Below are 25,551 nucleotides of genomic sequence, written 5' to 3'. Positions count from 1 at the left end.
AAGATTACTGGGGTCAAACAACCCCAGCAAGGTGTTCATCTAACCTCCTCTTAAAGACCCCCAGGGTAGGGGCCAGAACCACTTCTCTTGGAAGTTGGTTCCAGACCCTAGCCGCCCTGACCGTGAAGTAGCGCCTCCTGATATCTGGCCTAAATCTACCCTCTACCAGCTTTTGACCATTATTCCTGGTCACTCCTGGCAGTGCTCGGGGGAACAGGGACTTCCTCAGTGCCTGCTGATCCCCCCTGACTAATTTGTAACAGGCCACTAGATCCCCCCTCAGCCTTCTCTTCTGGAGGCTGAACAGGTTCAGGTCCCTGAACAATAAGAGTTGATGTTTCATGATCTTTGCCTTGATGCTGGTTATGTTAGTGGCATAAAGGATGCTGGCATTGGTGCAGTGGTCTTCCCATCTAATGCGAACAATCTTCCTGAGGCAATGCTGATGGAACCATTCCAGGTGCTTAGGATGGCTTCAATATGGCACTCATACCCATAGAGGAGCATGTGGATAATCACTGCATTGTAGACCAGGATCTTAGTTTCCATCTGCAGATCTCAACTGGAAAAGGACATGGTGAAGCAGCTTTCTAAAGGATAGGCTGGAGCAGTGAATCCTATGTTTGATTTCTACATCAAAACTGACTGGGAGAGGTAGCTCCCAAGGTACAGAAAATGCTCAACATTTTCCAGGAGTTCTCCACCCATGGTCATTTTTGGGGGAGGGGGGAAGCTTGTGCTCGGGCAGGCTGATGGAGCACCTTGGTCTTCCCAATATAAAGGGAAAGTCCCAGGCTATGATAGGCACCTGAGAAAAGGTCAAGGATGGACTGCAGATTGGGCTCAGTCTGTGTGAGGACAGAACTTGAACCAAGGAACAAGTGTATATGTTGATGATATACAAGCCAATGCAACCACCTTTACTCATAACTCTGTCCTTTTGAACGAAAGTGTAATCCTCCATGTTGACATTCCAGTCATACGAGCTATCCCACCAGGTCTCAGTAATGTCAATCAGATCATAGTTCTTTTCACAAGCTGCAGCTTCCAACTCATCTTGTTTACTCCCCGTACTTCCTTCATTCATGTACATGTATTGGATGCATTTTGCATTTTGACCTTGCTTCCTTTTTGCACCACTTGCTGCAGTCTTGTAGCTCTCTGGCCCTTTCCCAGAGTTGAACTGCTTCTTCGAGTCCTTTCCCTTCTGGACTGTGTGCTGTGTTGCTGGAGGGTTCTGATCACCATCCCCCATGGAACCTAGTTTAAAGCCCTCCTTACCAGGTTAGCCAGACAATATCCAGAACTGCTCTTCCCTGTTCTCACCAGATGGATCCCATCTCTTGATAGCAGTCCTCCTCCCAAGAACATCTACCCATTGTTGAAGACTTCACATCATCACCCCCATCTTAGTCATGTGTTCACTTCCAGAACACAGTGGTCTCTGCCTTGGACCCCTGCCTTCCATGGAAAGGATCAATGAGCATACCACTTCTGTTCCAGGCTCCTTAATCCTCCTGCCAAGAGCCCCAGAGTCACTTCTGATTTATCATTCCTGGCAGTGTCATTTGTGCCCACATAGATAAGCAGGAATGGGTAGTGGCTTGAAGGATGGATAAGCTTTTGCAGACTCTGCGATGTTCTGAATTTAGGCTTCAGGCAGGCAGCACACCTCCCAGGCACCCAAATCTGAAAAATAAACTGGTGCCTTTGTCCCCTGCAGATGGGAGTCACCAACTACCACCACTCTTCTCTTCCTTCTTCGTACAGTGGTCTTGCAGCCCCTGTCCTTAGGGCCTTGCACTTCCTAATCTCTAGACTGCTGCCTCCTCTGCCTCATGCCTGCAAATGTCCTCTCCTCTACATTTTCCTTAGCAGTTTCAACACAGAGTGCTTGAAAGTGGTTTCTAACTTCAATCTTCCCCTCTTCAATCCTGGGAGCCCTCTTTCTTTGAGTAGTCACATGCTGCCACTTCTCCTCATTGCCCTTTGACCTCTCCAGTACCAATGTCTTCTAACTCTTGTCCAAGTAATCTTTCTGGTCCCGGATACAATGCAGCATGGATACCCATGCTGAATAAGGTGTACAACACATACAGGAGTTCAGTTTGCCATACTGGAATAATATGTCAGTTTTCTGATTAAAAGGTTAATGAACTAGTGATACAAGAAAGCCAGACATTTAAGTCCTCATCCTCAAGTATATTCTCAGATTATTCTGAGACATCTGATGGCATTTCCAAGAATAATTAGCCTGTCTGACAGGCAGCTCTATCTTCATATAATAAATATTCTTGCAAAACACACTGTATTCAGGCAGCCAACTTTTTGCTAATATAAAAAATGCTTCTCAGTGAAAAAAAACTCCAAACATTCCTTCACAAGATGTTCTTCATCTCTTTTATTTTATTTTAAGAAAATTCTATTCGTTTTCTGGAATCAGAGGACTAAGATTATCTAAAAGTTCATATGCTTTACAAATCCTGCACCCTACAATGTATCAGAGAGATAAGATGCTTTTCCGACTTGCAAGAAAAGCTTTCAGAAAAATCTTTAAGTGGCCTGAGATGCTTTCTACTTATGTTCTATTTTGTATTTGTGGGAGAAAAGGCTTTCCATGCCACAGCAAAACCGGTCTCATGTATTCCTAACGTATTTTTATAAGACTTTCTACACCTATTTACTGTCATAATGAACATCCAAAATAGTATTTAAGCTTTGTTCTGCTTAAAAAAAACCCAACATGTTCACATTAATATTGAGAACAGTAATTATACTCTTACAGGCAGATCTGTTAACCACTGGAATAGGAAGCCACAGGAATGTTACAACTTTGTTACAATACATTAAAAAAAATTACTACTTTCTACAATGTGGAATCTGTATTTGACATCACCAGATGTCAGCTGGAAATATATTTGAATATATTTAAAGAAAGGGAAGAGACTAGCTACCTTAGGATTTGGTATTAGGATAGCGTGCCTTTCATTTCTCTGTAACCAATTCACATCTAGCACAGGTTATCAGTAACCTAAAGTCATTACTATCTGATGGCTGGTTGAAATCAAATAATCTTAGTGGATAAGGTCATCATAAAACCCACTGCCTAAAAAAGGCAACCTTGATGCAAGGTCACCAGAAAGATGCTATCCACTGGACAGGAAAAGTGAAGGAAGATGCCAGAACAGCCAATGCTGTAACAATGTTAAAGAGAAATTGCCACGCAGGTTAGGCACCAAAATATACTTGTACACTTAACACCAGATCATACCTGGCTTCAGACATCCAATTGGGACTTAGGCACAAGTCACACAATGTGATCCTAATGCACTTTATTTAGCAACTGTAAAATCATGTGGGGACTTCTATTTTGGCCTGGAAAGATCCTTAGGCATTTAGGTAGAGATCTGGGAGAGTGGAAACAGAACTGAAGAACAGCACTCAATCTGCCCTGCTCTACTTTTGCCTTCTCCTGTTCAGGAGGTGGAGAGAATGGAGTATTGTAGGATGATGAAGAACCCATACCTTCGTTGCTGTACTCCATAGCATATGCACACCTAACAAGAAGCAATGCACTTTTAAGTAGTCCCTTGTTGCAGCACATACTGTTTTGGAGCACTTGAGGTGTTTTTGGAGCACTTCATAAAGCATGTATGCCCCTATGGCTCACCCTTTGAAGAGCTTCAAGGGCATTTGAAATGCTTTGAATATGACGTCTGTCTGCAGCCTCAGTGACTTGCTCCCACCTAGATCTGTTGCAATCCAGATCAATCTTAGAGGGACACTCCATCAAGCAACTGGTGCTGAACACATGAAACTCAACTGAAAAATGGTATGTATTTGCCATAAAGACCATAACAAAGACTAATACTTCCAACAGAAAAACATAAAGGAATTAAAATCACTTAGTTTAGACTCTTTGGGTTCACTGGATTTCTTGACAATGTCATTTATAGTAACAAAAGCAAAGAAAAAATGTTTCCATCCCAGTTAATATTATTTGCAAAGCATAAAATAACTGCATTTGAAAAACCTACCTTTTAGGGACAAAGGAATGGGCTTTGTGTATTCCATGCGTTTCCACTGGCCACGTTGTTTACGAGCTTCCAAGTATTGCTTGACTCTTGAATCAATAGAGTCTTTCAGCAGCATGCAGACTTCCTGCAATTGAATCATTTGCAGGTTTATACCTTAATCTATGCAATCTGAAAAAATCCATTAAGCAATACTTGCAACAGAGTATGTAGAAATTCATTCTACATAATGTTGCATTATCATGCTAAACAGATATTAAAAGCATAAATACATGAACAAAAAAGCCACCTACAGGACTTGGAAGAAGAGTTAAACAGCCCATTTTTGGTATATATTTTGAAAAATGAAAGAGGAAGTAAATTATAACATTATTGTTATGACTCAAATATCATGCACTGCTTCACCGTATAATTTCCCAAAAGTGTATATTGTGACTATTTGCTTTAAACAGATCTGTGAAATAAATATCCTCTCATATTAGTATCACAAAGTAATGCAATTTATACTTGTGAATAGTGAATTACAATACTTATTCCAATGTAGTTAGAAAAAAAAAAGTTACCTTTAAAAATACAGCCTAAAATCATGAGAAAATTCATGATAACATGAGGAAAAAATTCCCAAGAATTTGCAGTGCCCTAATTTCTCTGCTTGGGCCTGGTAAACAAGACCAGACTGTTTTGATTCTATTCCAAGAGATATTTTAGGGAAGGCTAAAAGTTGACTAGGTCATATCAAACTAATTTCCCTGGTTTACTTAAAAATTCCTTTAAAAACTTAACTATTTGCACTTTGCAAGTATCTTAATACAATCCAGAGATAAGCATAGGCCCCTTCAGTGACAGTGTTAGGATAGGAATAAGATCAAGAATTTATCTTGTCAGTACTTAGAAGTTTTTAGATAATGTGCTTGTACATATTTTGGACTGTTTTCTCAATATCTCCATTTTCTAACATATAAAACCTCAGAGTAAAAAAAATTACACTGTGGGACACCATGATATTATTTTACATTTAAAATTTTACAATATGTATTTTAAAATAGAAAAATGAGTGTTTTTAATGAATTACGCATCAGATGCAGATATCACAGATGTCAGATAAATCAGGGTGGATTTGATTTAAATCAAATTGATTTAAATCATGATTTCATTCACAATTTAAATCACTGGTCAGGAAGCCTCCATTTATAGTCATCGTTTTCCACAGAAAGTGCACTCTTGTTGTTTGATATCCTTTATTCATTTAACTTCTTGAAACTTTGCACTTTTAGAAAAAGTGTGTACACAAACTTGCTGAAAGACAATACAGCTGATGGGTAGGTAATCAGGTCTGTTATCTCTCATCTCCATATACTGCTGTTAACAAGGATGTTATCTCTGGAGACAGTAAACTCTCCTTGTGCCTGAAGATGGGCATTTGTCCCCAAAAGCTTGCAAAGAACAATTTTTCCAACTATTTAGTTGGTCTAATAAAACATATCACATCTCCCCAAAGAATCTTGTCTGCCTGTGATCTCTGGAGACACAAATCCACAGTGTGAGAGCTGAAACTAAGCATCACAGAGATGCTTAATGGGATCTTCTAGACTGAGCACTGAGTAGAGTGGTTTTCTTTAATCTTTACCAATCTATGGAGGAGCCTATGGGAAACCCCTATGACTGGGCCCCTAATATTGTTTATAGCCTGTTGTGACCTACTTATAAAACTTCTAAAAAAGGTTACATGACTATATTGTCTCAAATAGTATATTATTAGACATTATAATCCCTATTCCATTATATCTTTGAGCTTTAACATAAATTAAAATTATCTTTACATACGTTTATTTTTTTAACAAATGCATCTTAACAAAAAATAAAAATATGATTAAATAAAAAATCTATTTAAATTAAAAAACTGGATTTTAAAAAAATGTTGATTTTTATCCACCCTGTGATTAATACAGACAACTTACAGAACAGACATATAAAAACAACAATTATATAAATATAGCTACAAATAATTAGGTTCCAAATGAATACATTAAGCATATTAATGAACCACATGAAATATTTTCTCTTTAATGTTAGTTAGAAGTATTCTTATTACTGTGAAAAGCTTATGTATGTGGATTTCCTTTAAACTCCTTAAAAAAATCTAACTATGTTCTTTAATGGAAGGATATACTTTAATTTAAAATAAAAGAGGTGAGAAAATGGCTGAAACAGAAGATGCACATGGCAATAATGAAGCATTATATAAGTCTGGTTAACTTTGGAAAATATTTCTTTTAGCAATTGTGTCTATGAAGAGATTATTCAACAGGCCTCAAAATAAACACTCATTAAACATAACTTTATAAAATGTAAACAAGCTCTTTCATCAAGAAAAAATCATATCCCTGTTTGTTCATTGAACTTGTAATGAGGTAACGTGCCTAAACATAAGAAATGAAGCAGTTAAAATCATACAACAAACTTATCAAAATGCTTTCATTTCAAGCTTAAGGCCAAATCTTCTGTTCCATCATCCTTACCAAAGAGTACAAAAGGCAGAAAAGCAAAATGACCACATTTGTCAAAGAAAAGGTGACTGAATCTGTTGCCCAAGTATCTACCTTGCCCCAAACTACAACCCCTACAAAAATTCCTTTTTCACAGACAGCCTCTTTTCTACCTTGCATTACTACCACTGTAGAAACTTTGGCACTCCACGCACCCTCCCTCCCCTGCTTTACATTTTGTTTTCCTAATCTCTACTTATTTACATGCTCACTGACATCCTGCCACATTTTTAGCTTCTCTCATTCCTTGGAGTCTCAGAACAGCAGAGGTTCCCTATGCCCAAAGAAGGGTGATCGTGCCTGAAAGCTTGCTAAGAACTTTTTTCCAACTACTCAGTTGGTCTAATAAAAGATATCACATCTACCCAAAGAAGCTTGCCTGCCTATCCCCTTTACTAAGGGCTTCTCTGTGTTTAGGCATGTACTTTAATAACTATCCTGCTTTCTGTTGGGGCCAAAAGGCCAGGATAAGCTGACTGTGGTGTAGAATCTCACCCTTCCTTCTGTCAGCACAGTAAGCTGGGAAGTTGGACAGCTACAGAGGGGAGAGAAAACAGGACAATGAATGTAGTATCACTCCCTAGCAACCTAAGATATAACTGCCCATAATCAACAGTCCACTGGATTTCAATCCAAGTACAAGCAAGGATTAAGAGAGCAGCCTGCTCATCTCTTGGTTCTTCTACAGTCCACGAGTGAAAAAGGGAGCTGCTGTTTCGCAGTCAGGAAAGACAAAGAAGGCAAACCATGCCATGCCTTCAAACAAGGTGATTAGTGAAAAATTGTGACCTAGATACTGAAAAGATCACAGGCCATTCTTCAAGATTTCCCATGTGGGGGATGATGTTGCCCATAGTGTCTTGCTGATTGTTTTCCTTCCTACCTTATATCAACACAAAAGCCTTGTATCAATAAGGTATTTAAAGAAGTATATTTTTGAGCTATTACAATCACACTTCTCAGTTTCTGAAGACACTCGACCCTTGTGCTCTACTTAAAAGTAATGAATACCTTGTCATGCCTCTTTATTACATCTATGCTGATCCACTTTCCTGAAATTCATATTTTATGTTTTGGCAGTCAGGCAAAATATATTTCGAAAACACTGGGATGTCAGATGAGCTGGGGCAGTAAAATTACACACGAATTGAAGCTTTAATGATTCATTTACTCAGAAACACATTTTAGAGTTTTTTCCTATAAGCTGGCAGAGGGTAGATTCAGACTAGACATCAGGAGGCACTGCTTCACTGTCAGGGCGGCTAGGATCTGAAACCAACTTCCAAGAGAAGTGGTGCTGGTTCCTACCCTGGGGGTCTTTAAGACAAGGCTAGACAAACTTTTCTCTGGTTTATAATGGATGCATGGATCAGCTGAATCACATACTACTGCATTCTCTCTTGCTCCCAGGATACGAAATTATTATTGCTTTTTATTTTACACTGCTGAAAAAAAAATATTTTATGAGACGTGTTGGGATGCTCTGTGGTGACAAGCTAATTATGCCATTATTAGAAAAGGTATCTGTTGACAAGTACCGTAACAGAGACTTGTGGGAAAGTCCAAAGGCATTTAAAGCAACTTGCAATGTCTCTGGTTCATTTTTGATGGGGCTCTCTCAAGTTCCTGTTACAGACTGAAGTTGGTAAAAAAAAAATTCTTCCACAAACTGATTACTGGAACCTAGTAGAACTAGCATGGAGTGTCATGAAAATTAAACACTTCACATTTGTTATATATTACAATAATTTTACAATGTGTCATCTACAGTCTAAAATCGAATCCTTATTTTTAAAAGATCTTTGAGGAAATTAGGTTAGATTTTCTTTTTTACAAAAGATAATGAATGTGTTAATACCCTAACCAGCATACTAAAAAAACCAAACATTTATTTGCCATTGAAATAAATTTGGTGCAAAACAGGTCACATTTCTAAAATAAAAACAATGAATAAAAAGACATTTTGTTACTAGAATCTATAGAGATAGATTATATCTGTCATATTTTTGGTTTATTAATCATTTTCTTGACTTATAAAATTCCTATTAGAAAAGTATGTGCTAATAATATGTTTATTAAATCTAAAAATGATCAAAGTCAAAAGGGTCAAAACAGTACATACTGAAAAAGTTTAATGTTTAAAAAACCAAAAGACAGGAGGTCACTTGGGAACCGGAGGGGAGATAATACACTTGACAGACCTAGCAGTCCCACAGGAGTTAGTTGTTCAGGGTTAGGTATAATTCACAATATTCTTATTTTAATAGTGAAAAGGAAATCTGAACAGCTCAATGCAATCCAATTTTTCCCCTGAAGCTACATGCTTTTGAAGTAGATGTTATTTTGTTGTACCTCCTTCTCATGATCTGAAAACCAGCTGGTGTCTCTACTGGGGCCTTGAGGCAAAATATGAAAATCTACCAGGACAGCAAAGTTCCCACACTGGAAGAAAAAAAAAAAAAGTTAATTGTTAGGAGGCACATGTCCAGCAGACAATGAAATAAACAATCAAGTGATCAATGACATCTGACTCAGATGTACAGCAGCTACAATTTAAAAGTTCTTGAGTTTATTTTTTTAAGAAATATTTTGTGGCTAAATAATTCCTAGCTTTACCAACATTACCTGTAAGTATAATTAGAAATGCTATTAAAATATCTTGCATATCAGAGTGAAATGAAAAGTTAGAGCTGTGCCTACCGTACCATCCTATTCCATGTGTTCCTACTGCTGGATGCACAAATTATGAGGGGACACAATTTTATTTTACTACGGATGTACCAGACACAACTCTATCTCCAGTTTAAGTTACAAGGAAAACAAGTATGTGACCTTATAGTTACGCATGACAAATGCAGCATATCCTTTTCAAATGCGCAGCACTTAGTTTTTTAAGAATGTATATCTGTTATTTAGTTAAGAATTAAAGGGCATATAAAAAGGAGTCCTTAAAAAAAACTGGCCTATGTATCAATCTTTTTTTTTTTCCTGAATTACCTTAATAATGAGATCTCGCAGATTTCAATGTTTTCACAAAGCTAACATTAAGTGAAATCTGTTCTCTAACTTATGTTTGAAGAAATTAGGATACAATTAAGCTACTAATCATCACTGCATCTAAATGTCTGAATTATATAGGCAACATACACCCAGGGTCAGCTCAATTACTCCAGGAATTCTTCTCATGGCCACTGTAATATTAAGCCTGTAACACTACCCTTCCTTTTCAGTGCATCTTGTATGCCAGAATACTATTCATGATGATGATACAGTGATAGGAGGAAGTCTGACATGCATCAAGAATTCTTATTGGTAGATCACCTGGCTGTACTCTCTTCTTGGTACTAAAGCAGCACTAGTGGGAATGTGTCAAGTGCAAAGGCACTGGGACTGGAGGTCTAGGCTTTTTTTCTTCCTACTTTTTAGACACCATGAGTCCCAGTAATACAGATTTCTAAACCAGTAAATCAACTGCAAGGTAAAGGTCAGATTCACTATTACATTTTGGCTGCTTTTTGCCATTCTTGTAATACCAAACCTACATCGAATATATTTTGACTTCTTCTTCACACCCATAGCTGAGCAGTGCCTTTCTTTCCCGATTCCTATTTATTAACAAGACTTAAATGTGAATGGTAGAGACTCCCTATGCTTGAAGAAGGGTGACTGAGCCCAAAAGCTTGCCAAGAACTTTTTTCCAACTGTTCAGTTGGTCTAATAAAAGATATCACATCTACCCAAAGAACTTTGCCTGCCATTGAATAGTCTGGGCTTTGTGCTGCTTTGGTATACCAATGAATCTGCTCATAACATTTTTTAAACTCTGTTAGAGCTTGGAGGTTTTAAGGCCAAATGGAACTGAGATCACTTGCCCTGACTGCTTGCATAAAACAAGCCACAGAATTCTAGCATGATTCTTGCAAAACCCCTCTCTTATGGTTGAGCGAGAGAATACTTCAATACTTCAAATCTTTGGAAACACTGAATGGGAAGCAATGCATGGGTTTCTTGTGTAATAGTTATGTATATACTATTTTAAATAATTTAAGCAGAAAAAAAGATGCAAGGAGTTACCACTCGCTTAAAGTGTAAAAATAATTTTTTTTAAATTATTTCAAAAGCAATTATTACAAACCCAGAAAAAAATCCCAACATGTTAAGAAATACAATTATGATACTCAAACCACTTTAATTCTGCCATATAGCAGTAATAATAAGTAAAACAAAATAAGAAAACAATATTTCCCTTTCTTGTGTCCCATTAGGACAGCACTAAGGCTGTCTGGTTGTCTTGTTGGTGTATTCCCACACCTTTATGTGTGTGGATTTCTCTTTTTGAGAAACAAGTTTAGAATGAAGCCCTTCTCTTCTTCACATAGTGGTATTCTTGAACAAATGGGATGGGATCAGCTGCACGGGATCTTAACTTCATTCTTGAGGAGGGCTATTTGAAAGTCTTCCTGAAAAATAAATTTTGTGGCTCGTCCACATAAATATCTATGTCCTGCAACCCAGAACTTCAACTATAGAAACAAAGATTTCCCTACACAGCACTATACGCACGTTAAAGGGTAAAGATTATTTTAATTCTCAAGGCTGAAAAGAACATCTATATCCAATCTTCAAAGTATTACATAGACTACAATACTTGATTGTCTCCTCACTTATACACTTAGTATAAACCTAAACAAATAGCAACGTGACTTTGGTAGTGGGGGGCTTTTTGGGGGGTGGGGAGGAGAGGGTGTTAACAAGTTGCGACAATAAATTCACTAAATTAGTCATTCCACTGCTATACGTTTCAGATTAATTGTGTTGTATAATTAACTACTGTTCAGAAGTTGTCAACAACAGCTTAGCTGCAATTACAAAATAATGCACAATCAATACTGTGCCAGTAGGTAGAACACAAAACCTTAGCAAATGTAGCAGACATTGTGAAATCAGTTTGAAAAGTTCTAAGTTATAGGTATCACTCACTGAAAGAACAATTCTTTGATCTGTTTATCAAAAGGCTTCTCTTTCTGCCAGAGAATCAAGAACTAACAGATGGCTGCAACACCAGACTTCTCCAAGGTTTTAAACGGATGATGAAGTATCTCTCAAAAATCTAGTGAATTATTAGTTAGTCCCAGCAAACTGTGGAATTAACTTGGAAGTTAACAGATAGATATTGCTTTACAATATAGAAAGTATAAAACTTATAAAGTATAAAACTACACACAACCTTTAAAATAAAATAAGACGTTATTTACTAGAATAAGATGACATTTAAGAACTATTCACTAATGCTAAATGGTACTTTAAGCCAGCTTTAGTTGAATAAGGAAAATATAAATATTTAAGCTTACAAGGTATAAACCTGATACTATTTTTTTCCCAACAGAATACAGTGAAACTTGTCTAAGATGGAATCGCACAGAAGCAGAAAAAAGGTATGGGCTTAAACAGTTTCTTATATGGGGTGCTTCCCAGCCAGAAAGGCATGTCAGGACTGTAGAAATTTTCCACCTTGAATAGGTATTGGCTTATACAGGTTGAATCTTAGACAGATTTCATTGTATTTGTTGCTTCTGATCCTGAGAGGAGAGGTTACTATTCGACTTGCTGATTTTAGAGGAGCACCTTGAAAATGTAAATAAAGCTCTGCTGACCTAAGTATTTTATTCCTACAAATGTTAAACTTATGTGCAAAATTTAATACTTGTTTTAAGCAAGCACAGCGGAATATATTTGAAACAGTATTAAGTCCATTCCAAATATTTCAAACACAGAAAGACCAAATATTTACATTTTTTTGCATATTGCTGCAAATACAAGATGTCCTTGAATTTAGGATGAACCCAAATGTTATAACCCCTACTTTAAAAAACAAACAAACAAACATAAAGACACATTTGTAAAAATGCCACCTCTATGGTTCGCACAAGAACTTGTAATGTTTTTCTGAACCGAATTTAAGACACAGGACATTTTAGAAGAAATACTTTGTTTTAAAAAGTGTCTTATATTTGAAGGAATATGTTAGTTGGTGAAATATTAGTCATATATCTAAGTGTACATAAATACTAAAATTAATAAACTTCCTAGAAGAAAAAACTCCAGCCCCCATGCAAAAAGGTAGAATGGGGGAAAATTTTCTTCCTAGCCACCATATTCAGAATCATTTTAGTATATCAAGAAGGCAAATGGAGCACTAGTTTAGAATAAATTTATAGGAAAATTAAAAGCAATTTAACCACCATAGGCAGAAAGGGATCACAGAGATTCAATTTCATTTAAGCACAGATCTGCTAGGTCACATTGGGTATGGAAGTCAGGAGAGCCTGTACCAAGTGGGGGCTTGAATACTCAAGGCTGTTCCCAGCTACTCTTCTGCAAGCTGCCTACTTTACAGACCTGAGCTGAGCATGTACAGAGTAGGCACAAGTGGACAAGGGTTATTGCTTCATGCTGTGCCTAAGCTCGCTTAGGAGGTGGTATAGACAAGCCCATTAATACAAATTCTTCAAGTATCTACGTAATAGAAGTAATGGCTTTTATGCAGGCTTCTTTGAATCCTGAATCAGTATTAAGCATCCCAGTGTAAACCAGGGGTGGGCAAAATATGGCCTGAGGACCAGATCTGGCCTGCCAATTGATTTTATCTGGCTTGTGGGTGGGTGATGCAGGCAATGGCACCATGCAGCAGGCTCTTGGCAAGCCGTGCTTGGGCCTCCGTCTCTGTAGGTAGGTGGTGCAGGCAGTGGCTCTGGCTCCAGTCTCTGCTGGGAGTTGCAGTCTGGCGTAGGCCTTGGGCAGACTGCAGTTTCTAGCCTCTGCTGGTGGGTGGCACCCAGGGCTTGTGGGACTGGAGTGCATCTCCCAGACACTGAAGAGTGGAAGGAGCCCTGCCCACCCTGCATGATGTGGCATGCCCTGGTGGCTCCAGCCTTGGCCACTGCATGGTACTGACTGGGGCTGCTTCCACCCAGCAGCCACCAGAGCCCAAGTGCAGCTCATCCAGTTCCTGCCCGTGGGGAATAAAGCCTGGCCACAGGCCTATGTGATGCCTGTCCCGTCCCGCCCTGCCATCAGGGCTCCTGGGAGCCATGGGATACTGGGCGTGTACACGCACATTCACAGGTGCCAGCTTCGAGCTCCAGGTGGGGGAGGGGAAGCAGGTGGGTGGGATGGGAGTGCACACATGTGGATGTGTGCATGCATGCATGTGTGCGCAGCCCTCAACAGCTCACCAAAACTTAAGTGACCCTCCACCTCAAAGTTGCCCACCCATGCTAGAAACTCTGTTTACATGTACTCATTTGTATATTTCTATATAGCTCTCTTTACAAACTAAATGCCAGTACAAAGAGCATAGAAAAGAATATGGAACTTAAATTGCCCAGCCCAACAATCTTAGTGTTGCCAAAGCTGATAATTTTAGCAGGAGTCCAGTAACCTTTCCTGCCTTTTCCATGATCATGGCATCATACAATTGCCTAATCATTTCAGTTTATTTTCAGTTTCAGCTTCTTAGAAACTAAAAGCTGCTTGTAACTCATGTGTAGAAAAAAACTGTGGACCATGAACTTTAACTGTTCAAAAGCAAATGGCAAATAAAAAGGACATACTAATTTCATAACTCTGGAAGGAGCAAACTGAGATTTTAAGGGTTGGGGTTGTCAATATTGGAACCTAAGATCCACTAGGATTAGAAGTGCTTAACACTGCTGGCGGTGGCTATCCCTCATGCTTGAGGATGATCACTCCCACGAGTCAAGTAAACGGTTGTACATGAGTCCATTCATGGCTAAGAAGGCTGACCCCAGAGCCACAGATTCTCTGAGAGATGCCACTGGTAGTGGCTAAAGGGAAGGTCAAACCACAGATTTCTCAGTCTTGTTTTCTTTCCTAATGTTTTTTTCATTTTTCTGCCTCCTGGGCAAAATGGTTTTAGTCAAAATAAGATGCACCTTCTCTCACAAGGTGTTGCCATATAGCCTTGCCCCAGGCTAGGTTTTCCCAATTTGTGATGTCAATGACACACTTCTTAATGATTGCATTGATGGTGACCTTGAAGCATTTTCTCTGGCCCCCACGTGTCCTTTGTCCTTGGCTGCTTTGGGAGTATAGTAGCTGTTTTGGTAAACGTACATCAGGCATGCACACACAATGCTCTGCCCACTGCAGCTGATGTTGAATAATCAATGCTTCTATGCTGGTGGTGTCAGCATCAGTAGCGACACTGGTATTTGTGCAACAATCTCCCTACTTTAGGCTGTACACCATAACAAAAAACATAGCTAAAACTGACTTTCTAAAATCCCCAGTGAGAGCATTTCTTGAAAACTGACCTGATTTGTTACAGCTAAGTATTAGCACTTCATGTTTTTAAAAGGTCAGCTGTCTTGGGGCTCTTTAGCCTGGAAAAGCAAAGGCTCAGGGGTGATCTGATGGCCACCTATAAGTTTATCAGGGGTGACCACCAGGATCTGGGGAAACGTTTGTTCACCAGAGTGCCCCAAGGGATGACGAGGTCGAACGGTCATAAACTACTGCAAGACCGTTTCAGGCTGAACATAAGGAAGAATGTCTTTACTGTCTGAGCCCCCAAGGTCTGGAACAGTCTGCCATTGGAGGTGCTTCAAGCACTTACTCTGAACACCTTCAAGAGCAAATTGGATGCTTATCTTGCTGGGATCCTATGACCCCAGCTGACTTCCTGCCCTTTGGGCAGGGGGCTGGACTCGATGATCCTCCAAGGTCCCTTCCAGCCCTAATATCTATGAAATCTTAATTCTAGAACTTCGAAAACAAATTACTTTCCTAACCTGAAAAATTCTGTTTAGACGTTAACATGTAACATTTATCACTTAATTACTGAACAAAAGGGCTTAGAGTTATCTCGGTACCACCAGCATATCATTGTCCAACGATGAAATTTACTCAAGTGCAAGATAAGGTTTCCCCCCACATCCCAATCAGTATTGGGGAAAAAGGCCCTTGTCTTACATCTGCATACAGGGAAACCACATTAAAAATACTATTATTGAATTGCTGCTAAAAGTAGTGTGTGCTCAGTAATGGAAACCAAGTATGAAACTGATAAAATGCAGCCAATAACATTAAGCTTGACTACATGGACCAGGACTTGTGACAAGTACACCTGGTTCCAGTCATGAGTGAAGGGCTAATCAGCATGTGCCATTTGGGGGGTGGGATCAAGAGTACACACACATACTGAGCAGCGGGAGCTGTCGGGTCATCATGGCTTGAAATCCTGTTGACTCTACTGGGGCCCAACCCAATGAACCGTATGGTAAACCATGAGACTTTTAGCTTTCGATTGATATCATGCATCATTTGTACAACATATAAGAGGATGCCAAAATGCTACTTAAGAGTGAGCTTATGGGGAGCGTCCACAGACGCAGGCATGTGCGCTTGCAGCAGCTCAAACAGAAGTGGTGCAAACTTGAGCCAGGGCTTTTTGCCTCAGCATGTGTGCTCAGACACGCACTTTGTTACAAAGCAAATTGTGCCATTTGGGGCAAAATAACCCTGCCTGGCTCCTCCCGGATCTGCAGCCAGGGGAACCTACAGCCTGGGACCAGCACCTGTGCTATCCCCAGCAGTATAAAAAGCTGCCCTGTCCTGGCCCCATCAGTACAAAAAGCTTCCCTGGCAAGTAGCTCAGGGCTACTCACTCTCAGGAGGTTCTGGGGCCCAGCCAATTGGTACCTGGGGACACTACCCCTTGTGCCAGCTGGACTGCTGAATCACCCCTGAGAGTTCCCTGCTCCCTCTACCCACTGCAGCAGTCTGGCAGTGGGGGCTGCTGCCTCGCTGTGACCTGCTGTGCACCTGCCAGACCCAGATGAGGCATCTGCCCCTCTGGGCCAGCTGCCAGTGGGCTGTGGCTGCAGAGTTGGCCGTTGTGCAGCACTACTTCCATGTGTGCCCCCTGCCTGGCCAGTTGGGCAGCTATAGCCCGGACGATGTTCTGGGTTTGGTGGCCTGCTTTGAACTGTCAAAGCATGTCCTCCTGGCTCCAGTTCGCCAGGAGGTCAGTCACAGCCAGCTGGGTCCAAGGTGCCAGCTCTGAGCAGGCAGGGTCCTGCCACTGGCCTCCCTAACAGGAATTCAAATTTGCAGCATGGGGAACATTTTATCATTCCTGCACATGCTTCTTGTAGCATCTCAAAGGGGTATGCGATGCTGCAAGAATCACATGCAGGCTTGTCTGGACGCGCCCATCAAGTACCCATGCTCAAACTTAAAGCAGTTTCAGAAAAGGTAAAATGCATCAATTCTATATGAGGCAACCAGTGATCCTCTGGATCATGGTGTACATGTAACAGGTCTGGTCAGATGCCTGATGAATCCATTTGTAGCTGACAAGCCCCATTCAATGGTGATACTACTTGTTACAAGTTTCCACAGATCCATATGTTGTCTGAACTGGAATCCAAATTTACAGCATGCTGCTTTCTTCTTTCTCACTTTGCTGCTATCCTCTGGATCAAAGGTGCTTCATGTTGAGCTGCACCCAGTGCCAGATCTTCCCTCCAAACTGAACTGGATTCTTCACACTCGTAGACCACAGTCTATGGGCACTGTATGCAAATTACTATAGCTATGTTTATTTCAAGGTCAGATTTTTCAAATTTGCTCCTCACTTCAGGGAGTTCAGGGAGAGCAGGGTCTAGCAGTAAGGACGAAGGGTAAGGGGGTGCGGAGGGAAGAAGTTCAGGGGGCAGAAGGCAAAGAGGCTGCCTACCCCCCCAGATTTATTTTCCCCGCTGTAGCAGTGGGATGAGAACAAAAAGACAAACTTCCAATTACTAGTCTATACCTGGAAAATTAAAACAAATTTATAATTTTTCTATATGTAATTATTGGGGGGTGTTTCACAATCCATGTCATTTATATTTGACTAAATAGAATACTTCATAACCAATGTTTCTGCTTCATGCAATCTTTACAATTCATAACTCAGGCAGCTTATATAAATAAATGCATTGATCATATTATCGATTCTATTGAGGAGGTAGATTAATACAGTTTTAATATAACCAAAATGGGTGCTGATGTGAATTGTCAGTCAAAGCCATTACTTGCCTAAAGGCTCTTAAGACATTGGCCAGGGACAAGCCCATATCACTGACAATGCAAAATCTGGCAAACAAGCAGAATTATTAAACCCAATAATCCAAAAATCAAAAGGCAAACTGATAAAGTATGTTTTTAACCTGAAATGCACACAAAAACTGTTCTTAATGAATGTCCTTCTATTTCTAACATACGCAACACTTCAAATACTCTGAAAACCAAACAACAAAAGAAAATGCTCTTGGGAACTGGAGATGGGAATGGTAAAGACAGCTTTGCCAGTATAAAAGTGCTCTGTTACTACTAGCCATCATTTAGCAACCTTCCAAGACTCACATTAGAGTTTTCTAATATTTGGGGGAGAAGTAGGTAAGAGGGTGGTGGCAGAAAAACGGTGAGGGCCAGATCACTAACACAATTCATTTTAACATTTCATTAGACCAAAATTATAGCAGGCTGAAAGTGAATTAACTTTTGTAATGAAGTTAACACAAATTATTTCATTCTTCATTAAGATAGCTGCTGACAACCATCATCATTAACTTACCAATTCTCGTTAAAGACAACTTTGAAATACATTTCTTAATTCAGATGTGGATGAAGTAGTCCTCAGCATGTAAACTTGCAGGCTGCTGCATTAAGCAAATAAATAAATAAAAACATTGTCGGTCTTGTCCTTTTTTTTGTTGTGCATGCGTGTGTGTGTGTGTACGTGTGTGTGCATGTGTGCGTACAAAGAACTGAACAAAGGACTCAACCCTGATGGCCATGTGAGGATGTCATCAGAGGTTGTAAAAAGACAACCGGCAATGATTATTTTGTCACAAAGCTCCATTTGCTTTAAAACACAACAGCACCAAGAAGAAATTCTTTCTCTTTACTCCACTGGAAGACAGGCTTAGGCTTGCAAAGCTTCATTGTCTTTAATCTCTGTTTGGGGATGCCTTCTAGCTATTAGAATATTCTGGCCCAGTACATCAAATGTTAATGGTGGTACAGCTGGAATCAGCAGCAGTTACCTGAATCTTTCTTGTGTGTTTCCCAGAAATGGATGGATGGACATAATTAAGTTCAGGTCCAAGCATGTAAAGGCTTTTTAAAAAAGAACTTACTTCACCCTTTCATAAAGTGCCTGGGAGAATGCCAGTTTGGGGAATCTGCCTATTTAGCTTATGGATTCTGCTTGCATTGGTGGACTTTGTAGGAAGAGGCACTGTGGCATAGGACTGCAGGTTCAGGACACCCTTGTTCTATTCCTGGCTCCGCCAAATACCTGTTCGGTAACTTTGAGCAAGTCACTTCCCTTCTATATGTTTTAGCTGACCCATCTGTAAAATGAGGATGATACTTACTAGTACATCCTTTGTAAAGTGCTTTGAGATCAATGGCAGAAAAATGGCACTGAAAAGCTTGGTGTTATTTTTACCAGTGCCAGAATAAAAACTCTATTTTGAACATGGAACTTGTTTGTATGCTTTGCAATCTTTTGCCTCAATAAAGAAGTACAGCCCACATGAGAGAGAAGCTCTGGCACTTCTCAAAAAGTTAGTAATGGGGAAAGAGAGAACCATTCAAAGATGATCATCCATTCAAAGGGTGCATCTTACTGCCTAGGGACAAAAGAGTTTTTCCAGTCTGAACTTCAGGAAAGGATTATCTAAGTAACAGATCCTCTGTGTTAACAGCTTTTGCATCAGAGGTTCCAACATGGAGGGGAGAGAGTCCCAAACTTCAGTATTTTGAATGGAAAAAAGGGGGTGGTGGAGGCAAGGATGTGGAGGATTTATCAACAGATTAGAGAAGCACTGAGACTTCATCAGTGTCCCCATGTGATTTTCTCTGTGCCAGAGAGGGAAAAATACTGAAGTAGTAGGGAAAATGTCTTTAAGTACAGCAGAAAATGCAGCACAAAAATCAGTGCAGTTCATCTTGTACTTTTTTAGAGGATGCGTATAGGCACAGAACACTAAAGGTTGGGAGGGAATAGGAAAAAGAAAATGAGAAACATCTTGTAATGCCTCTGATCCTTGGGAAAAGGTGGGGAAACCTAGCAGTTCCAAGGCTGGTGGAGCAGCTGTAGATTGTCATGGTAGAGAAATTTAAAATTAGGGCAACACTGCTGTTAATGTACACCAGGAAGGTCAAAGGTATGACCCACAGGACAGATTTGGCCTGCAGAACCTTATCACACAGGCACCAGTGCTGTGGGTCTCAAGTACGGGTGCACTGATTAAGATTTTTCGGGGTGATACCAATTTTTAAGGAGGCATATCAGCCAGTACCGATCCGATTTTGGACACGCAGCCCGGCAGCTTGAAGAGCAGTGTCCGGCTGGTAAGTCTGTTATGACAGATGGAGACGGGAAAGGAAAGGGGCTGGGGGGGGACGACAGATCAAGGCCCCTTTGGTAAGGGAGGGAGCAGGGCTGGGGTTGGGGCAGGGGCAGGCACTGCTCAGCCAGGGCAGGCCACGGGATGGAGCCACAGCTCATTGGGGGGTGGGCACAGAGAAGGGGTGGCAGCTCCTGCCACTGCACGCACTCCAGCAGGGTGTGGGGGGGCACGTGCCCCCAGATCTGCACACGTGGTAGGGTGGCTCCTGCTGTGAGCTGGGGCTGCGCCAGGCTCTTCCCGGTGGAGGCTGGGCTAAACTCAGGGCGGGGCAGGCAGCAGCGGAGCTGACAGTGAGGGATACCACCACAAAATAGCTGTAGCCCCCCACAACCTTCCTCCCAGCACTGCCACCACCCACCCTGAGCACAGCCACGCCCAGACCCAGCCAGGAAGAGCCTGGGAGCCGCCACCCCCTGTCCATGCCCTCCAAACAGGCCAGGGCTCCATCCCGCACCCCTCCTCCCCCAGCCCCACTCCCTCCCTTGCTGCAGAGACCTTGATCTGCCCCCCCCCCATTTCCTTACCCCTCCCCTTCCACCACAACAGACTTACCAGCTGAACCCAGCTCTCCAAGCTTCTGGGCTGTGCTCCTTGCTGCCTAGATGCTGTTCTGCAGCTGAAGCCATGCACAGTGCATTAGTTAGCCATATTATCAGCCACATTAGGCAAAAAAAAATAAAAGCAATTTCCGATACAGATAATTTTCTTTATATCGGTGCAGATCCAATATTGGACTGATGTATCAGTGCACCTCTAGTCTCAAGTGCATCAGATGAACTTGTGCAATGTATGTGGTACCCACTCTGGCTGCTCCTGGACCATGCCACACATGGGGTCCAGTGTGTATCTGCTCCATGACAAATCCAACATGTGTCCTGGAGTGGCCAGAGCAGGCACTGCAGTCACTCCAGGACACACACTGGATCCGGCATGGAGCAGCTGGTCTAGGACCATGCCACACCCACTCAAGTTGCTGTGGGCCCATGGTGCAGGAAGTGCCTGCTCTGGAACTTGCACTGGATCTCGCATGGAGCAGACATGTGCTAGGGAGGGCACTGTATACAACACTGTTCCAAAGTGGCCAGTCTGGGACATACCTCGCATGCTGTGCCCACTCCAGCTGCACCAGGATGCATGCTGATTCTGGCATGCAGGGCTAATCTGTAGGTCTGATCCAGTTGATAGACTGGCACCACTCATCCAGTCTGTGAAGGCCAGATGAGTTGGGTACTCCTGAAGTGTGCTGGCATGGAAGACACCTGTGCATGACTTCTTTTATTGTAGAGAAGCTGCAGCACATCAGCTTCCACACAGCTCTTGACAGAACGGGACCTTGATCCAATGGCAAAGAGACCAAGACAACTGGGGATCTTGTTCTGCTGCAGCCTTCATCTGCTTTCTCAGCCATTGACATTCTAACGTCTTCTTTTGCCTGCTCCACCGTTGAGGACTTGTAGACCCATTGTTGGGGGCTAGGCAGGCTTATTATAGTGGTGACCTGTACTTGCCATGTCACAGCAGCATCAAAGGATAAATGTGGCTTTTCAGGAGGGAAACCATTACCATCTGCTATCCTCACCACATTTTGGTGGTGATGCTGCTGCTTGGTCAGCAGCTGCTTATTTGTCAGTTACCCCTGCTTATTTCACAGCTAATCTTCCCTGAAAGTCATTCTGCTATCTGCCACCTGTGGATGTGCTGGGTAGCAGTACAGCTCTGCCCCCCAGACTCCTGATGTACACAATTGTGAAAAAACACCCATATGACCTAACAGTCTCAAGAACTATTAATCAAGGCTAGGGACAGAAATTACAAAAACTGGTACAAGTGATAGGAATCTGGTTCAAATCTGTAACACAGCATAAGTTCAGTGTACATAAACCACTTTCAAAATGGCTGAAACCAGCTTAAGATAAACATGGATGTGATTTAGGTTAAACTGGTTTATTGAACTTCTCTCCCAGATCCCCTCCAGATTCGAGTTAATTACAGTCCCCAGCATCCCAGGATGCTTTGCACCCCCCCCGCACAAATGTCCCTCACTGGGTGGGCAGGTTAGCCTTGGCCCAAACTGTCTGTTGCAGACAAGCAGGGAGGCATGCTCTAGTGCCCCCCTGGGCTTCTGGCCTGGGCCACTGCAGGCATGTCGCTGCATTTCTGGAATCAAAACTAAATGTCTGGTCACTTACTAATCAGTTCAATCTATGCATCTTAGACTATCCTGCAAGGACTGAACCGATTCAGCCTAGGGCTTTTTGACTGCCTGTATTTAGCCCACGACTACTCCTTTGCAGGCTGGAATAAGCAACTGCAGCCATAAGGCACTCACCATGACATAAGAATAATTCAATGCAAATAAAAATACATTGCCTCTTACCCCCACTTTTAGAATAATAATATGCCTCTAACAGTCACAACTACATGAAGATTTTTGATCACTGAAAAAGTAGCATAAACCTCACAAGAGAGAACAAGTTTATTTAGTTAGTTCACTCTGGGTTTGTCCCAATTCTGTGGGAGGCAGCTTTGCAGCCTACACATGGAAAGAAGCCATAAAGCAGAAGCTAAAGCAATCGCAACTACTGAGTTTTTCCTTAGGGCACAGCCTCCAAATACCAGTTCAATCTCCATTCTGTTTTGGAAGGCTATATACTGTACCATGTTTCTGCCTATGTCAAAAACAAACCATGTCTCTGCCTGATCCAGAAAAACAAAAAGCAGCACAACAGCATTTGTGCAAAATGCTGGAAAGATAACTTGAGTTCCCAACTATCTTCAAGCATGCTCTCTCTCTAAAGTGCTGCTGTTAGCACTGCGATGACCTGTAAAGTCACTACTGATGAACCAAATATAAGGGCATAAGTAGACCAGTCTCTTCAGCAGCTCGGATTCACTGTGGTTTGTTTTTAACCTAGTACCAAAATTTTCTAGTATTCTGGCATTAAAAGAATGGTCAGAGTAGTAGTCTGAACAGGCATAAATAAAAAACAAAACTATATATATTCTTTTAAATTGGAAATAAGAGAAATAGTGTTTCTTATTTGATTGTCAGAAAAATGTAGAAGAATTTATCTTGGAAATGCGATCAACCACTTTTTCTTTTAGGATCTGGGTTACTAACGAACTTGCTACAGATGGAATAACCCAAGTTCTCTTATTTACTATTTACTGAAACTTGTTTATTTGCCATGTTCCTCAAAGTCAAGGCTTAACATAATAGGCATATGGGCTTTCTAAAGCTAACCAAAGTCTCTTGTATTCACCCCTGCCCTTACCATCTGCACCTGACTTCTCATTTTAAGAAACTGGAGAAGGAATAATGGTCTTGTAATTATAGCATAGACTTGGGACACTCAAAGCACAGATTTGATTCCTAGCTCTGAAAGTGAATTCTTCTGTGATGGTCCACAAGTCATATAATTTCCACAATCTGGTTCTCCATCTGTAAAACGCTGATAACAGCAATGCACGTGCACCCGCGCGCGTGTGAGAGAGTCTTATATGAGGGGCATGGGAATAATTATAAAAAGATATGTACAACTGAGAACCCTAATATTTCTCACTACTTCTGCCAGATATACTTTCAGAAGAAGTGTGCTGACCACTAGCTCCTTTTAATTAAAACAAATACATCAGATTTTCTTTTATATGTGTGTGTGTGTGTGTGTGTGTGTGTACACACACACACACACACACACACACACGTATACATATATATATACATATACATATACACACACATTTTTGTGGCCAATCTCTGGAGTTATAATCAGGGTTTCACACCCCAGAAGGAAAACAATTCTTATAGTGTCTATAATCCTTAAACTACAAAATTACAATTACAATTTGTCTTTTAACAATGTTTTGACATATGTTATGACAAAGGAAATTAATCTAACAATCAGATATAACAGGAAGGACTATTTCAGAGTTTTTGTAAGGTCAAGATGAAGCAAAACACAAAGTAAGATAAGGAAATGTGCCTGTCCTGCAAACAGTGGGATCAAGATCAGAACCAAGTAGTGTGCCCAGGAAGATGCATCCTGAGCCTGTTTGGCCTCCGCAGGAAACCAACAGCTCCTCTTGAGGCTGGGCGTAATTTATTCTTCTGTCCCACCAACAGAATAGGAAAGTGAGGGGAGATGGGTCACAGGAAGGGAGCTGATCTGTATTCTCTGAAGTTGTAGTTGGTCCAAGAAAACTGACTCCCTCTCTAAATGGAGAGAAAAGCCTCACCTGCCCTAAAACACTCTTCCCCTCTCTTTGTCTTATGAAGAAGTTACCTACCGCAGCAGGCAACTCATTAAAGGGAAAATAAAACACCATGTGCAGTCCATGTTTCAGTTTAAAATATCTGCAGATGTTGAAGCCTTTATGCCAAAATAATTTAACAGATTAGAGATACATTGATTACACATGCACAAACTTGTAACTTTGAAAATACTAATTTTGTCACAAATCTCTCTCCTTGCAATCATGCCAAGCTATCTGTTTTTTATTTTGCTTCTTTTTTTAAAGCTTGAGATATTACATTTTCCATGCATCAGAAAGATGCTTGCTTTTTATGCTACATACTAATAATGGAAAAATAGATTTCTATAATTTTAAATTTCTAATTCCTCTTTCAGATAAAACTGAATCTGGAAAGTTTTAGAAATGAAGGAAGACAAGGTTCTTTGGGTAAATCTGATATCTTTATTAGACCAACTCAAATAGTTGGAAAAATTCTTCTTTGAAAGCTTTCAGGTATATATACCCTATGAAGGGCATTTATACCCAAAAGCTTGCAAAGAAGAATTTTTCCAACTATTTGAGTTGATCTAATAAAGATATCAGATTACCCAAATAACCTTGTCTATCTATGTCCTTAGGCCAACATGGCTACAACCTATACCCCTGCAGAAATTAAGGAAAGAATTTTAGAAAATTCTGCAGTTTTTTTTTTAAAGCTGTAAGTGGATCACTACTGAGAACTGCACATTGCAGAAGAAGAAGGAGGCACATTTATCACAAGAAAACCACTTTCCAACCTGTCAGTTCTAATCCTCAAAGGGAACTTACAAAACAGTTCTCAGAGACGAGCCTATGAAGTTTCACTTCATCAACCTCCTAGATACCAAAAACCATGGTTAAATATAGACATTGGATTTATGACATATTATAATCTGCCTGACATCTGACTCCCCAGGTACCTCTCCACTATTTAATTGCTACATTCGTCCTCCTTTTCTTCCCCCCTCACCCAAACCAGCTCATCTCTCACCCACTGACTCCTCAATTTACATCTTCACTGTAGCCTGTCTCATATCTATACCAGCCCAGTCTCTGGCTTCTTTATTATTCATTCAATCCAGGAAGAGCAAACACCAACCGCAGAGACTTCTTCAGCCTGTAGAAGGGTTTTTAAACCTGAAAGCGTCCTAAATTTTTTTCTCTCAACTATTTAAGTTGGTCTAATAAAAGATATCAGATTCACCCAAAGAA

At 40.8% G+C, this 25,551-nt stretch overlaps 1 protein-coding gene across 1 annotated transcript in view; it reads right to left on the bottom strand.

Moving 5' to 3' along the window:
• Nucleotides 1–25,551, bottom strand: part of SLX4IP (SLX4 interacting protein) — a 177,201-nt gene that overhangs the window by 83,274 nt on the left and 68,376 nt on the right. Inside the window, 2 exon segments of the mRNA XM_019515885.1 lie at nucleotides 4,038–4,161; nucleotides 8,933–9,022. Coding sequence (XP_019371430.1) covers nucleotides 4,038–4,161; nucleotides 8,933–9,022 — 214 coding nt within the window.

This window comes from Gavialis gangeticus, unplaced genomic scaffold (genome assembly GCF_001723915.1).
Source record: "Gavialis gangeticus isolate Ggan-Ray unplaced genomic scaffold, GavGan_comp1, whole genome shotgun sequence".
NCBI classification, from domain to species: Eukaryota; Metazoa; Chordata; order Crocodylia; family Gavialidae; genus Gavialis; species Gavialis gangeticus.
This window is presented reverse-complemented; position numbering and strand designations above follow the sequence as displayed.